Source organism: Pan paniscus, chromosome 19 (genome assembly GCF_029289425.2).
Source record: "Pan paniscus chromosome 19, NHGRI_mPanPan1-v2.0_pri, whole genome shotgun sequence".
NCBI classification, from domain to species: domain Eukaryota; kingdom Metazoa; phylum Chordata; class Mammalia; order Primates; family Hominidae; genus Pan; species Pan paniscus.
The window spans coordinates 57,845,680-57,862,739 of NC_073268.2; the positions used below are offsets into that span (position 1 = coordinate 57,845,680).

At 38.9% G+C, this 17,060-nt stretch overlaps 1 protein-coding gene across 1 annotated transcript in view; it reads left to right on the forward strand.

The window, feature by feature from the left end:
* Positions 1–17,060, forward strand: part of LOC117976680 (coiled-coil domain-containing protein 144A-like) — a 665,749-nt gene that overhangs the window by 647,064 nt on the left and 1,625 nt on the right. The window contains exons 11-13 of the mRNA XM_063598722.1: positions 6,657–6,950; positions 7,544–7,764; positions 9,199–9,409. Coding sequence (XP_063454792.1) covers positions 6,657–6,950; positions 7,544–7,764; positions 9,199–9,409 — 726 coding nt within the window. The remainder of the gene's footprint in view (positions 1–6,656; positions 6,951–7,543; positions 7,765–9,198; positions 9,410–17,060) is intronic.

The window sequence follows — 17,060 nt, forward strand, 5'->3', positions numbered from 1 at the left end:
TGTTGATTTTCTGTTTAGATGATCCCTTCAATGCTGAAAGTCAGACTATGGAGTCCCCATCTATTATTGTACTGGAGGCTATCTGTCTCTTTAGTTTCAGTGATGTTTGCCTTATATATCTGTGTGCTCAGGTATTGAGTATATATACCTTTATGACTGTTGTATCCTCTTGCTGAATTGATCCTGTTATTATTATATAATGCCCTTCTCTTTCTCTTTTATGTTTTTTTTTTTTTTTACTTAAGATCTATTTTGTCTGATATAAATATAGCTACTCCTGTGTGCTTTTGGTTTCCATTTGCATGGAATATCCTTCCATCCTTTCACTTGCAGTCTATGTGTCTTTACAGGTAAAGTGAGTTTCTTGTAGGCAGTGTATTATTTGGTCTTTTTTTGTAATCCATTCATTCTATCTATATCTTTAATTGGGGAATTTAAATCACGTATATTCAAAGTTTTTATGATAGGTGAGGACTTACTCCTTTCATTTATTAATTGTTTAGTGATTGTTTTGTCTATCATTTGCTCCTATCTTCCTCTTTTATTGTTTACCTCTACAATTTGCTGGTTTTCTGTAGTGATAATGTTTGATTCCTTTCTCTTTTTCAGTTCTGTACCTGCTGTACCAGTGAGTCTTACAGTTTTTTGATTTTCATGGTGGTAGACATTGTCTTTTTGCTTCCAGATTGAGGACTCCTGTAAGCATTTCTTGTAGGATCAGTCTAGTGGTGATGCATTCCTTCAGGTTTTGCTTGTCTGAGACGTTATTTCTTTTTCAGTTTTATTTATTTATTTATTGGAGACAGAGTCTCACTCTGTTGCCCTGGCTGGAGTTCAGTGGCATGATCTCAGCTTACTGCAACCTCTGCCTCCCAGGTTCAAGCAGTTCTTGTGCCTCAGCCTCCTGAGTAGCTGGGACCACAGGCATGAGCCACCATGCCTGGCTAATTTTGTATATTTTTAGTAGAGACAGGGTTTTGCCAAATTGCCCAGGCTGGTCTTGAACTCCTGAGCTCAAGCAATCCCCCCACCTTGGCCTCCCAAAGTGCTAGGATTACAGGGATGAACCACTGCACCTGGCCCCTCTTTTTCAGTTTTAAAGGATAGCTTTGCTAGGTATAATATTCTTGACAGGCAGTCTTTTTCTTCCCGCATATTAAATATATCATGTCATTCTCTCCTATCCTCTAAGGTTTCTGCTGACAAATATGCTATTTGATATGGATTCCCTTGTATGTGACTTGGTGTTTTTCTCTTGCTCTTTGTCTTTGACTTTTGACATTTGACTCTGATGTGCCGCAGAGAAGACATTTTTTATTGTATTTCTTTGGGGATCTTTGAGACATCTGTATCCAGATGTTTACATCTCTCACAAGACTTGGTAGTTTTTCAGCTATTATTTCATTAGATAGGTTTTCTGTGCCTTTTCCCATCTCTTCTCTTTCTGCAACTCCCAATATCTGAAAAAATTTTGGCTCATGATGGCCCATATATCACATACACTGTCTTCATTCTTTTTATTTTCTTTTTTTTCTTTTTGCTTTTTGTTTGCCTGGCCTCATATAAAGACCTCTCTTCAAGTTCAGAAATTCATTCTTCTCCTTGATCTAGTCTATTGCCAACATTCTCAGTTGTTTTTATTTTATGTATTGAATTCTCAGTTCCAGGATTTCTGTTTGGTTCCATTTAATGCTATCTTTTTCATTGTTGAATTTCTTATTTAGATCATAAATTGTTTTCCTGATTCATTTGTATTACCTATCTTTCCTATCAGGAATCTTTCCTGATTCCTTTGTATTATTGTGTATCTCACTATGTTTCCTTAAGATCATTATTTTGAATTTTATAGGTTTTGTTTTCTTTGGGATCTGTTACTGGAGAATTACCCTGTTCCTTTGGAGGTGTCATGTTTCTTTGATTTTTTGTACTTCTTGTGTCCTTAATGTTGGTAACTGTGCAGCTGGTGTAACAGTCACTTCATCTAGTTTTAGGGGTTGACTTTTTTCTGTAGATGTATCTATGTTGTTGGTTGAATATGGTGCTCTGGCGTTGATGATGGGTGGGTGCATTGGTGTGGTCTCCATATACTTATGCTTTCTTCTGCTGTAATCAACATCAGCGTCTGTAAGTTCCTCAGTGGCTTACGGTGTGGTTGTTAGTAGCAGGGGATGCTGTGGTGAGGCCTTGATGGTGATGGGGAGGACAGCAGGCCAGTCCTCAGGCACATTGATGGCATACACAAGGATGTATGTGTGATTGGCAGCACCAGGCCATGCTTCCCAGTTTTTGGTGGCAGTGGGTTACCTGAGTGGGCTGGCCCTTGGGCCTCCAGGTGGTGTGTGCTGGGATCAGAGGTGGCAATAGCAGGCCAGGCCAAAGGACCTTGGTGACACTTGTGGCACTGGAGATGACAGTAGCAGCTGGGGGCCGGACCTTGGATCCCTTGGTAGCATGCATGGGCACTGGTAGTGGTGAAAGCAGGCTGCGTGGGCATTTCTCTGGCCCCCTATGAGGAACATTTAGGTGGGTACCTAAGGCAGTGTGTGGAGCAGGCTTGTCCACAGGTTAACTGAAGACACGTGCAGGAGCCTTTGCCAGTGGCTGGTGAGGCAGCCCTGTCTTTATGCTCCTGGATGCCACGTGCAGGTGCCGGTGGGGCAGTAGGACTCTCCTTGGTATTAGTGGTAGACGGGGCCTGGGTAAAGGCACAGAGGCCTGGGTGGGGTGGGCTGCTCCTCAGGGTCCTGGACAGTGTATGTGAGCACTGATAGCAACAATAGCAGCAGCAAGCAAAGTGGCCTTGTCTTCAGGCTCTCATATGGCTCACATGGGCGCCACCCCTGGTGGGTTTGACAGGCTTGTTCTCAGGTTCCTGCATGGTACACTTGAGTGGGCCAGTCCTCCGGCCTCCTAAAGGTATGTACAGGTATGCACAGCACTGCCCCTGAAGGGGATAGGGCTGCTGCTGGTGGCAGTGGTGTCAGTCAGGTGGCTCCTAGGCTCTAGACAGCACACGCTTAGGATCCCTTTGACCTAGAGTAGTTTCCCTGGTGGGCTATTAGGTGACCACCTATTTCCACAGGTATATGGTGCTGTGGGGCTAGGGATTTGGGGGAATCGGTCCTGGTTTTGAGATGATCCTGGCTGGGCTGGCTACCTCAGTTCCCTTTCCTTCTGTCATCAGAGGATCCCTATCAATCTCCTGCTGAATTCCAGTATACTCTCTTTGATGTCTTCCTCAAGGTGTGGTTACCTACTTGCTGTTTTGGTTTTTCTTTTTGAAAGAGGTGAGTGCTGGGTATTCCCAGTCAGCCATCTCGATGATGTCTCTGTCTATGCTGTGCATATTAAGGAATGTATAGACATGTTTTAAAGCCTGCACAATTGACCCTATAACTATAATTTAAAAGATTTCTACCACTTGAAAAACACACTAATTTCTAATTATTACCTCTCACCCCACACACAGGTTTTATTTAATATGGCAGCAGACTCAGGCTTAAAGTGCAAGATCCTAACCTCCCACCACACACACACAAGTTTCATTTAATATGGCAGCAAGCTCAGGCTTGAAGTGCAACATCCTACCATCTTTATCACAGCCGGTAGGGATGCACCCTGGGTTGTGGTTTCTGCGGTATAACCCCTTGAGTGCATTTCTTGTCAACACAAAGACGTAAGAACTAAAGGGACAACTTGTCTACCACTCACCCACCCAGCATTCTCCTAAACTGCCAGAGACCCTCCTGTTGAACAGAGAGAAAATGGGAGTCACAGAGGGAATAATATTAGACCATAGAAATTCTGAAATACAGCCTGATGTGTGCTTCCACTTACTTGATTTGGACTTCATGGGAACCATCCTCTGTGGCTTTTTGTGGTACCTTCTTGGCTCTTTGTTGTATCCTTTTCATAAGCAATGACCTGTGTTTTCAGCTAAGTAGTTTCTTCAGCCAGCTTCCTCCCTGTAGAAGCTCTTAGGTCCTAAGGCCTCTTTTCATTTTTACTGTCTTGTTGTCTTTTAAGCCAAGCTAGCAAGCAGTGCTATTGTTACTATAATTCTCTTAGAGTCTCTTGTGAATTTTACTTGAGTTCTTGTCATTGGAAAAACCACTTGTCCCAATCTCTTTGAGATAAGCACTTCACCTTGTGCTTCCTGTGAAGGAAGCACACTGTTCTGTGTAGTAGGACAGTGCCTTAAGATGCGTATACCCTTAAGATCTTTAAGGGAATTTGAGGCACCACCTTAAATCTTTCTAAGGTCTTAAAATAGAGCCTTACACTGACAGTCTTGGCTTCACCTTCAGACTTTCTCCTGGCAGCACCCTGGATTTGATCTTATCTCAGAGGCCATTTATCTCAGCAATACAGATGCTCCTCAGATTAGGATGGGTTTATGTCTGGATGGCATTTGCATTTGTTATGTCTGATATTTGTAATTTATAGGCCATCATAAATTGCAAATATCAGAAGTTATGGGTGGGTTTTCCATTTACGATAATTTCCATTTACAGTGACTTTATCCTGATGTAACCACCCCTGTAAGCCAAAAGGCTTACACATATCATTTCATTACTCAACACGTATCATTTTCACAGTATTATAAAAAGTCAGAAAATGGTGAGTCGAACCATGCTAAGGCAAGGACTGTCTATATTTGGGAATCTGACATGTGGAGAGGCTATAAAAAGGATACTGAACCTAGAAAGTCCTGGTTCTTTTATATGTAGTAGTCTTTCTTTAGCTTATCTCTTGCATTGGTTTTACTTTCAGCGGCTGTGTAGTAACAGTGCCCTTTCCTTCAGGTTCCCGTATCGTTTTCTTCACTATCCTTGAAGCCCTTCCTACCAGCTTCTTCGAGGACCATCAGGCTTCCACTAACAGTCTCTTTAAAACTCTTCTTGTTTTTGTGCTTATTCTTCTGTAGGTCCTTTCAGCTTCTGATTAGCTCCTGGTCCAATGGTAATCCTACATGTTTTAGTAGTTTTTGTTGTGTTGTTGTTGTGCAATCTATATGTAGTGTCAATATCTGTATCAGTTATTTCTTGGTATATAAGAAAATGCAGTGTCTCAAAACAACATCTATTTTGTTCACAATCTGCAGTTTTAGGCAAGGCTCAGTGGGGCCGACTCACTTTTTCTTTACTTGGCATCAGCTGAGATGACTTAAAGCTGGGGACTAGAATCATCTAAAGGCTTGTTTATTTACCTATGCGGCATTCGAAGCTGGCTTTTGGCTGGGACGTTAGGTAGGGAAGTCAGCTCGAACACCTACCTACATGAGGATTCACGGTGTGGTTTGGGCTTTCTCACGGCATGTTGGCTGCATTTTAAGGACAAGCGTCCCTAGAGAGAGAGAGTCAGGTAGAAGCTGTGTGACTTTTTGTAACCAACTTTAGAAGTCACACAGCAGTTCTGCCACATTGTGTTCCGGAGAAACCGGTTGTCAATGCCAGCTTGTATTCAGGAGAGGGAATGTCATGGGAGAAGTGGCAAGCAATTTGTAGATGTTTTAAAACCACCACTTCACTTACCTTTATAAAATAAAAAAAAATCATAATTATTTCCTCTAAAGGAAAGCAGTTATTTCCAACTCAGCACCACTGAAATTTCAGTGCAATTTTTTGTTGTCATTCTTTAATGTGCTCCCTTATTTTGTGTAAAGTAACAATGAATTACAAGATTGTGCTACTGAATTAAGGCATTTTTCTTCAGAAAAATGGTATGGATCATGCCGCTGAACTTTTATACCGGGAGATGTGATTGCTTCTTAACTCCAAGTATCATTACTCTTTGAAATGTAACTCAAATTAGCGTAAGACATTTGCAGTTCAGCAAAAGGCTTATGGTATTGGAATCCTTTTTTTTTTTTTCAAAATGTATTAATTAGAGTCTTATTTTCAGAGTCTTATTATGGGAGCCATTTATTGACTCAGGCCCAAATAATTCAATATGATGCCCCTAAAACTTCTCTGCAAATTATGGAGAATGATAGTGGGTTAAAGGAATAAGAGACTTTGTGCTAAAGGGGTAACTTAGAGCCATTTTAAGGAGGAAAGCCATGAAACAGTCATAGGAAAACAGAAGTCTAAGATCAAGTCCAAATGTTGTGTGGCAAAGATGATGAAAGTAAAGGGTGTATTTTTGTGAATTCTGATGGTTTTAACTTTGTTTTTAATTTTCTGAGTAATCCAAGGGTCTGTATTTTATGAATCTACAACAGTATAGGTAACATTTTATTGCAACTGAATTTATTTCAAAAATTATTAGTTTTGGCTGGGCGCGGTGGCTCACGTCTGTAATCTCAGCACTTTGGGAGGCCGAGGCGAGTGGATCATGAGGTCAGGAGATCGAGACCATCCTGGCTAACACGGTGAAACCCCATCTACTAAAAATAAAAAATAAATTTAAAAAAATTTAGCCAGGGGTGGTGGTGGGCGCCTGTAGTCCCAGCTACTCCAGCTACGCGGGAGAATGGCCTGAACCCGGGAGGCAGAGCTTGTAGTGAGCCGAGATCCCGTCACTGTACTCCAGCCTGGGCGACAGAGCGAGACTCCATCTCAAAAAAAAAAAAAAAAAAAAAATTATTAGTTTTTTGTTAGACCATTCTCAGTCTACCTTCTTCATTACCAAACTATATTGTTTTACTCATGCAGATTGACCTTACAGAAGCACAGGAAACTGTTCCTTCACGATGTCTACATCTGGATGCAGAGAATGAAGTTCTTCAACTTCAACAGACATTATTCTCTATGAAAGCAATACAAAAGCAATGTGAAACACTACAGAAGAATAAGAAGCAGCTGAAACAAGAAGTAGTAAACCTCGAAAGTTATATGGAAAGAAATATGTTAGAAAGTGGTGAAGCTGAATGGCATAAACTGTTGATTGAAGAAAGAGCAAGGAAGGAGATAGAAGAAAAATTAAACGAAGCCATTCTCACCTTGCAGGTTGGTTTATTTATCTGTAATGTGCTTTCATTCATTTCGCTGCAAATTTTATTTTGGATATATACATTGTACGTGTTTTCTCTACTTTCCTTACAGCAATTTGTTTGGTAGACTTCTAGAAGGAAGGTGGTATTTGTTTCTCCATTTAAATATTTTCGTTTCCATCATTCTTATAACTAAATTGATCTTCCATAAGAATAATTCTCACTAGAGCATCATTTAATTACTAAAGCCAGTTGGCATAAAACAAGACTAATAGAAAAAGTAAAAAAAAATTGTGATTTAGAAATTATACCATACTCTTGAACTGCTTTTAAGTTACGTTGTTCCACTTTTAAAATTTTAACTTGGTTCTGTCATTCTTTGGAGAATTGTTCAACAATTCAGATTCAGTTATTAATTCAGTTGGTACTGGTGATAAATATGTTAAGCTTGAGCTTCTTTCTTTCTTCACATTTTTCTTAAAATTGTTCTCTGAATCACATACTTAAAATTGTTCTCTGAATCACTGACTCCAAACAAAAGGAAACAAATACACAGTATTTATTCAGGTTATAATTACTTTTAAAATGTTCCCTTTTAATTTATTTTAGAAACAAGCAGCAGTATCTCATGAACAGTTAGTACAGTTAAGGGAGGATAATACTACTTCAATAAAAACTCAGATGGAACTCAGAATCAAAGATCTGGAATCTGAAATCTCCAGAATAAAAACTTCGCAAGCCGACTTTAATAAAACCGAATTGGAAAGATATAAGGAACTCTACCTAGAAGAAGTAAAAGTTAGAGAATCCTTGTCAAATGAACTCAGTAGGTAAGTCAATATGCAGAATCATAGAAAATAAGTTAAGCTCATTAATTTGCCTTCAAAAGCATGACTTTTAGTGAGACAGGTTCATGAGATTGGTGGGAAGTGAAAGCTAACTAGATCATACAGTTTTGGAAAATTGTAAATTATAAATAGTAAATGAACTTAACCTTTAAGTAAAATTGAAAATAGTAAATGAACGTAACCTTTAAAATCTTAGTCCAGGACAGTTCCTGTCTCTCCTGTTTTTTGGTTTTATGTGGCTTCCCCCCACCCCTTAATATTCTTATATAGTTAACCTGATCTATTAGGGTTTCAGCTAAATATTTATGAAGCTTCATAATTTAGACAGTGATACCATTATAAAAATTGCTTGTCAGTATTCCCTTAATTCAAAATATTAATGAATTTAATTAATTTCTGGAAGACGACAGCTGAAAACCGAAAGGGTCAAGTATGACTACTCTGGACACATTCTGGCACTCAGTAAATTCACTTTGCTTGATTGTGATCATTAGAGGGTGCCTTGAGAAGAAGTGTCCTGTATAGTTTTTCCAATCCACATAAAGGCACACTTGTGAAGCAGAGAATGATCAACTAGGGTTGAAGGGAAGTATAACTTACTAAGTGATAAAAAATAACACCTTGGTCAGCCTGAGGGGGTATATGGAAGACAGAAAGGGCGGGCCCCACCTCTGATACATGGGCCGCAGTGTTAGGAGCTGATTGTCCTCGATGCTGCTTTAGTTCTCTTTGATTTCAGCAGTCTTATTCTCCCCAAGGAAAAGTCGCCGTGAATGATTCCTCAGTGCCAAATGCTCAATTTTTTCCAGATAATGGGTGAAATATACAAGGGTGGTGAAAACAATTGTTTGAAAATGTCTTTGAGAGAGAGTTTTTTAGACAATCTCTAACAACATGTATTGTTTACTAAATACAAGTATTTCTAGCTTTTATTTTTACTTTTAGTTTTTTCTTGTATATATTTAAGGAGTACAACTTGATGTTTTGATATATTTATACGCAGTGAAATGGTATTTTGTCAAGCAAATTAATATCTTCATCATTTCACATAGTTACCCTTGGAATACAAGTAATTCTAATGGCATCCTTAAGAATCGTATAAGTAGAGTCATTCCATATGGGCAACAAGTGTTAACTATGAAGCCATACATCATTGATAGTCTTTTCTGTCCCCTCCCTCTCTTTGAACTACTTGTTTGTTAGAAATCCCTCTAGAAATAGATGTACTTCTTTAGAACAATGTTAAAACTATAATTGGATACAGTAGGCATGCTCTAACACATTTTCAGAGTTAAAACACGGCCTATGGTATATTCCATTTACTCTTAATGGCAACTTTTAGAACAATCGAAGTCATTTAGGAATCATTTAGGAAAAAATGAAATACTAAGCATTTGTCTTTTGCAATCTTCATAGAACTAATGAGATGATAGCAGAGGTCAGTACGCAACTTACTGTGGAGAAAGAGCAGACCAGATCCAGATCTCTATTCACTGCTTATGCTGCAAGGCCAGTCCTAGAGTCACCTTGCGTTGGAAATCTTAATGATAGTGAAGGTCTCAACAGAAAACATATTCCAAGAAAAAAGAGGTCTGCTCTTAAGGACATGGAGAGCTACTTGTTGAAGGTTAGCTATCTTTTTTCCTTTGGCGTTCAGACTTCTGATAGAATTCTTGTATGTTATTTGGTAAAATACTCAGTTACTTAATTGTCTTGTGTATGGTAAGTAAAAGTAATAATTACCTGTGTTAATAAAGAGAGGAGACAGAAATTTTACAGTTATTTTTAAGTCTCTGGAGCTCTCATTCATAAGAGATTACTCCTTTGTTAACTTTATTTAATAAATGTAACCAAACTGACACATTTTAAATTTTTTTAAAAACTGCATTTAAGTTAGATTTTAACCAAAGGTTTACTTTGATGTGCTTTGTCTTACTAATGGATTTTAGTTTGTCTGGGGTTCACTTTTAATGGGTTTAGTGTGCCTGGGGTCACTTTTAAAGTTTTTCTGCATCATCTCAGTTTTCTACCCGTCATCATATGTGAATGATTGGTGTCCAAACACTAACCACCCATGGATGTTTATTATTTAAAAGGACCCAAGGTGAATACTTTTGTATGTTATATAAACCTGCAACACTTGATTAATCTGTTCTTTAAGTTAAAAGTTTTGTGATTTTCTTACATGAGTACATCTGTAATTGCTATTGCACTTAATAGTGTTTTAATCCCAATTTTAGTAAAATGTGTCTATTGCTATGCAATAGCACAGTGGTTTTGAAATAGTTAAATCAAATAAATATTTGAATTTTTAAAGTAAAGCTCACATAAGTTTTGTCTCTCCACCTGGCCATAACTTTAGTAATTGATGACTAAGATGGCAATGGTATCTAGAGTCCTTCAATAGCAAATGTGACCAAACAGAATCAGTTCTATTCTTAATACCCCAAATTCCATGTAAAGCTGCACATGGACATCTCCCCTGGACATGTAACAGGAACTTTTTAGTTCAACCGTGTGGTTTCACTCAGAGTAAGAGTCTATTTCTGGGGATTTCAAAATGGATCCAAAAATGACGAGCTGTATCAACTATAGAGTTGGTAAGGAAAAAAAAAACAAAACGTAGTTCAACTATGCTTGACCCAGATTAAGGTATTTGTCTAACATTCGTCCATTTTTCAACTGAGGGAAAATTACAAAAACTGGGCACAGTGGCACACACCTGTAGTCCCAGCTGCTCCTGAGGCTGAGGCAGGAAGATCACTTGAACCCAGGAGTTCAAATCTGCAGTGCGCAATGATTATTCCTGTGAGTAGCTACGGCACTGCAGCATTCCAATCTGGGCAACATAGCAAGATTCTGTCTCTTAAAAAAATTACAAAATCCATAAAACATTTGTTTGAACAACAATAAATAAATAGTTTTCTTTGTGTATATTGTTGTTTTTAAAATTTTCAATCGATGCACATTGGCTTATAGTTTTGATGTTTTTATGATCTCCTTAGCGCACAGAAAAGTAGCGCAGGCCCACATGGAATCAACCTCAACCTTGTTGTGTTTACCTGGCTATTTCGTGTCCTAACAAATCATAGAAGAGCAAATCTAAGGTTTCTTAGATAGCATTGTGGCTAAATAGCTTAAAAGGGAATGCATTAAATGATTGTTTTAATACATAGATTACAAGAGCCCAGCTAGCTGATATTTTTAATCATATTGTTCGCTTAGGTTTTATTTTTCTGAAAAAAATGAGATGATCAGCGTCCAAATGCCTCAGTCACGAAATTGTACCACTGGGTACTAATGGGAAATGAATGTTAAATACGTCTGTCAATGGTTAAGCAAGATGCAAATATAATGTTCTCATTAGTACTATGAACCCCCAAAATTTGAGACGAGTCTCAATTAATTTAGAAAGTTTATTTTGCCGAGGTTGAGGACACACATCCGTGACACAGCCTCAGGAAGTCCTGATGACATGTGTCCAAGGTGGTTGGGGCACAGCTTGGTTTTATACATTTTAGGGAGGCATGAGACATCAATCAATATATTTAAGAAGTACATTGGTTCACTCTGGAAAGGCGGGACAATTTGAAGCAAAGGGAGGAAGACTGGTAGCGGGGAGGGGGCTTCCAGGTCACAGATAGGTGAGAGACAAACAGTTGCACTCTTTTGAGTTTCTGATTAGCCTTTCCAAAGGAGACAGTCAGATCTGCATTTATCTTAGTGAGCAGAGAGGTAACTTTGAATAGAATGGGAGGCAGGTTTGCCCTAAGCAGTTTCCAGCCTGAGTTTTCCTTTTAGCTTAGTGATTTTGGAGGCCCAAGATATTTTCCTTTCACAATACTTACCAGAAAAACAAGGTAATGTATCATTTTACAAGATGGTGCTGAGAGAGTATAAAAAGCAGATGTAGGCCGGGCACTGTAGCTCAAACCTATAATCCCAGCACTTTGGGAGGCCAAGGTGGGTGGATCACCTGAGGTCAGGAGTTCGAGACCAACCTCCAACATGGTGAAACCCCGTCCCTAATAAAAATACAAAAATTAGCTGGGCATGGTGGTGTGCGCCTGCAGTCCCAGTTACTTGGGAGGCTGAGGCAGGAGAATCGCTTGAACCTGGGAGGCAAAGGTTGCAGTGAGCTGAGATTGCGCTGCTGCACTCCAACCTGGGCGACAGAGCAAGACTCCATCTCATGGGTGGGGGAAAAAAATAAATAAAATAAATAAAAGCAGATGTGATGCAAGGGAAGATTTTTGAGGAACTTTTTTTTTTTTAATTTCTGTTTTGTGGGGTAGGGGGTGTTCATTTTTTAGTATTTCTAGATAAGTAGAAAATTTGTTTGTTTTAAAGTTAATGTTAATGTAGTAGTTCCAAGGCATACCTAGTTTCCTTGTGGGGCATTTTTTGCCCAATCATGTTAGATTTACTAAAAGAGATTTAAAAGCATGATTATATCAAGATATGAGTGCTGGGTGCAGAGGCTCACACCTGTAATCCCAGCACTTTGGGAGGCCGAGGCGAGTGGGTCACTTGAGGTCAGGAATTCGAGACCAGCCTGGACAACATGGTGAAACCCTGTCTCTGCTAAAAATACAAAAATTAGCCTGGCGTGGTGGCGGGCGCCTATAATCCTAGCTACTCGGGAGGCTGAGGCAGGAGAATCGCTTGAACCCAGGAGGCAGAGGTTGCAGTGAGCCAAGATTGTGCCACTGCACTGCAGCCCAGGTGACAGAGCAAGACACCATCTCAAAAAAAAAAAAAAAAAAAAGATACAAAGGCATGTCTCCATAATCACACCTTGGAAGAGTTCTTATACAGCTGTTGTCTACAGAATTTTTAGAGTTACAGAAAGAAGGTGCCTTCTAGAGTTGCTAGGAACTTCAGTATTTCCTATAGGAAAACATCAGCTAATACAAGGAGGAGGAGGTAACATACCATCTAAACTGAGATTTACAAAAAAAGGTAGGGGGTGGGGTGGGTTTCTGGGTGGGGCGGGTTTCTGGGTGGGGCATTACACAACGGGATATTTAGAAATTTTTAGCTACGATTTTCAAAAGCAAAATGTTAAAAATAGCACTAATATTGGATCTGTTTATACATCTCCTTTATTTGCAAGATTTTAACACTTTGGACTATTCCTACTGTGAAGTGCTATTGTACTCAGCACTTTCTCTAACCTCAAGAAAAATGGTTATAATTTTGTATGAAATCACACACCAGAGAAATAATATATTATAACTGGTTGTTGAAACAAGTTTTCTCTACATTCATGACAGTTAGCATTTATTGCATCTCTCACCCCATTATATGAAGTCTAGAGTCTGACTGTTCCCAGACCAAACTGAGAGTCGGGCTGCTATTTATCATGGTCCAGTAATGAGATGCAGATGAATTGGGAAGAGAGGTTTTATTTTCTGCAACCGGTTACAGGGTTACAAGGAAGGCCTGGAAATTATTACCACACCAATTCAAAATTACAAAGTTTTCCAGAGCTCATATACCTTCTAAGCTATATATCTACATGTAAGTGTGCATTCGTCTATAGACATAAGTGATTAACTTCTTTTAATCTATAACTAAGATCTAAGTCCTGCAGACCTTCCTCTGGAGCTTCAGTAAATTTATTTAATCTAAATGGGTCCAGGTGCTGGGGCGATTACCCTTATCTTGTCTCCTGCTAAATCATGGAGGTTTGGGAGTTCCATTAGACCCCCAATAAACTTATTTGTGGAGGCCTGGGGAGTTTCTTCAGATCCCCAATAAAACTTGTTTAATACCAAACAGGTCCTATTAAGAATTCCTTCATTATTTTGTCACACTTTAAGGCCCAGGGAAGGCCTAGGCAAGATTCTTGGTGGGCTTTTGTTACATTCCAGCCTGTATAAAGGCACTGGCTCTTTCAGCTTTTAATGTTTAACTTAACTACTCAGTCAGTGCCAAAGCAGTTGTTATGGAGGCCTGCGTTAGTGAGACCTGGCCTGCCACATAGCCTTGCCACTTAACACCATTGTAGTGATAATAGATTGCTATGCCTATGTTTTACTGATTTTTACTTATAGGTTTCACATTCTAGATTAACCCTGGGATCCTTTGTCCTATATATCAGAAGTACTTTTTATAGTTTTATTGGCTCCTTATTTTCCAGCCTGTAATCTCAAGTATAATTTAGCAGTAGCCTGTCAATAAGTTATTGCTGAAAAGTGAACTTTGTATTTATTGGACTTTGCCATTGGTACTGATTTCACTATATTTCTTTAAAAAATTTTTCTAACTCCTCCCCTCTTTAAAGTGGAGGTAGTTGTGAAGAATGTATGGTAAGATTAGAAAAGTCAAGGAAGAAGAAACTATTTCTGTAAGTGTTATACAGTCATCTTTCTTATTCAGGCTGTGGTGGATAGGCAGCAAATGGTGCTCCTCCTTCCCTTCTGAGTTCAGAACACAGGAGTCAGATAGATGGACATCAACACACTAGCTCTATTGCAGACTCATGATAACTAATGGGAGGATGTGGCTCAGATGTGCAGCCACAGTATTTTATGCCAGATTAGGCACTAACCCACAGAGTTTTAAGTGGAGAAAACAAATGCTTGACACCCATCGCAGGTGCATGCTGCTTACTGCAGAGATGACAGCAGACCTGAACTCATGTCACTGTGGGCAGACACATCTTTTGAAAGAGACTCTGAGCCAAGCAAGCACACTGTGTGCTTTGCCCAAATTCACCCATTAGGTAGATCTGATACCCTCTCAAGAGGAAGCTATAGGTAGAGAGAGTCTAAGTCCTCATTTGAAACCTGAGGCCAGGAAAATGAAGGTTCTCCTATCATTTATGGCTGGATTTAAGTGATAATTGAAATTAATCCCATGTCTTTGTATGTACAAATTAATGATGAGAAGTTGGACAGACGTATGGTAGATGGTAAAGAGAAATCTGTTTTGTGTTTTCAGTTTTTCTATAAATAACTCACAACATGGGTAATTGACTTGATTGATTTTCCTAAACCACGTCTTATTTGGAGGAGAATGAATAGTTCTTTTAAGGAACAGTTTTCTTAATTTCTGCTTGCTTGGTTCAACTAAAGATTTCCTCCTTCAAGTTTTCTGTTCTGCGGTTTGAAAAATGGGTTCTTTATAAATTGAGTGTCTTGACTGGTACTAGCCAGAAGTTATGATATTAATTGTTCTTTAAATTTGATTCATAACTTACAATTTGGAGAGCTACTATTTTTTGTCTCATGCTTAAACATTACAGAGCATCATGACAGTTTATAGATGCATTTTCTCTTTTTTGTTGTTGTTGTGTTTTTGAGGCAGAGTCTCACTCTGTCTCCCAGGCTGGAGTGCAGTGGCGTGATCTCTGCTCACTGCAACCTCTGCCTGCCGGGTTCAAGCGATTCTCCTGCCTCAGCCTCCTGAGTAGCTGGGACTACAGGTGCACACCACCACGCCTGGCTAATTTTTATATTTTTAGTAGAGATGGGGTTTCACCATATTGTCCAGGCTGGTCTTGAACTCCTAACCTTGTGATCCACCCAATTCGGCCTCTCAAAGTGCTGAGATTACAGGCGTGAGCCACCACACGCAGACTGTCTGAGTTATTTTTTTATTTTTATTATTAGTATTATTATTTTTGATGCGGAGTCTGACTCTGTCACCCAGGCTGGAGTGCAGTGGCACGATCTCGGCTCACTGCAAGCTCCACCTCCTGGGTGTTCACGCCATTCTCCTGCCTCAGCCTCCTGAGTAGCTGGGACTACAGGCACCCACCACCATGCCCGGCTAATTTTGTGTATTTTTAGTAGAGACGGGGTTTCATTGTGTTAGCCAGGATGGTCTTGATCTTCTGACCTTGTGATCCTCCCGCCTCGGCCTCCCAAAGTGCTGGGATTACAGGTGTGAGCCACCGCGCCCAGCCTGAGTTATTTTTTAAAATCTGTATTTCTTTTCTGAATATGAAGGAAGGTGCTGGCATAGAATAACTCCAGGCTCAGTGAAAGATCTGAAGCCCACTCCTACCTTGTAACTAATTGGTTTTGTGACCTCAGGCAAGCTGCAGTCTCTCTGAGCCTGTTTTGTTTCTTATGTAAAATTAAGGACTTTGACTAAATCAGTGACACTCATACGTTTAAGTAAATCTCTTTTTTCTTTAAGAATGGAACTTTTTAAAATTGCATAAAACCACATTATAGAAAACAGAAGTAGTGCTGCCTGACTAAAGGAAGGATCAGTGCTCTGAAGCTGTGACTTTCTTATCCCTTAATCCTTCAGCATCCTCTGTGGAACCTTAGATTTCTGTGGGACATAGCTTGAAACGGATCATTTCTTGAATTATTACTTTTATAAGGCCTGGATGGTAATGCTGTTGTCATGTTACCTACTCTATAAAGCCTATCTATAATGTTTTTGTCACAGAAATGTTATGGAAAGGAGTCTCAAAATATTGGTAAACCTGTTAGTAAAAAAAAAAATTGACTTGACACCTAAAATTTGTAAAGGCATTAGATATCATTATCTTTATCACCACAAACTATCACAGACCCCGTTCTAGGCATTTAGTGAGAGAATACCTATTCTAAAAAAAAATTAAAATAAGAGCACTCTAGATAGGGACACTGGCAATAAGTTTGAAATATTCCGACACCTTTCATAATTAAGTAGATAACTATAACTTGTCAGATGCTTAAAAAATGGGTACTAATTTCTGAAAAGAAATCAAAGTTGCAGTTAAATAACTCTAAATTGTTTTCCTAGTTTTTAATTCTAGACACTCATGAATCAGAGAAACTAAGATTGTATTTATCCTTGTTTTTATGTAAATTTTCTGAAATCTTTGTGTCCGTATGAATGAAGAAATGTTAATCATAATAGCATAATATTTTTAATCTTTTGCCAGTGGAACTTTCACATGGCATCACAACAATACTGCTTTCTTCAAGTATGTATTAAAGATTCTGTGCTGAATTAATAGCAAAGAACATACTTTGAAATTATTATTTTCTAAAAGTGGAGAATGGGGAGTTCATTGTAAGGAACTATTCATTAAAGTGAAAAACTGGTTAGACCTTGATAAAGGGCAGAGTTTTGATAAGAATGGGAAAGTAATGCATTCATTGCAGAATACGACTTGAATTGTGTAACCTCTGTACTAATAAGGGAAAACATCACACTTTTGAAATGACATAGATCCAACAGACCAATATTAATTGTACTTTTGTGAGATTAATCTAAACAACATAACACATATATGTTCTCCATTATCTAAACTTAAAATAGGTAGG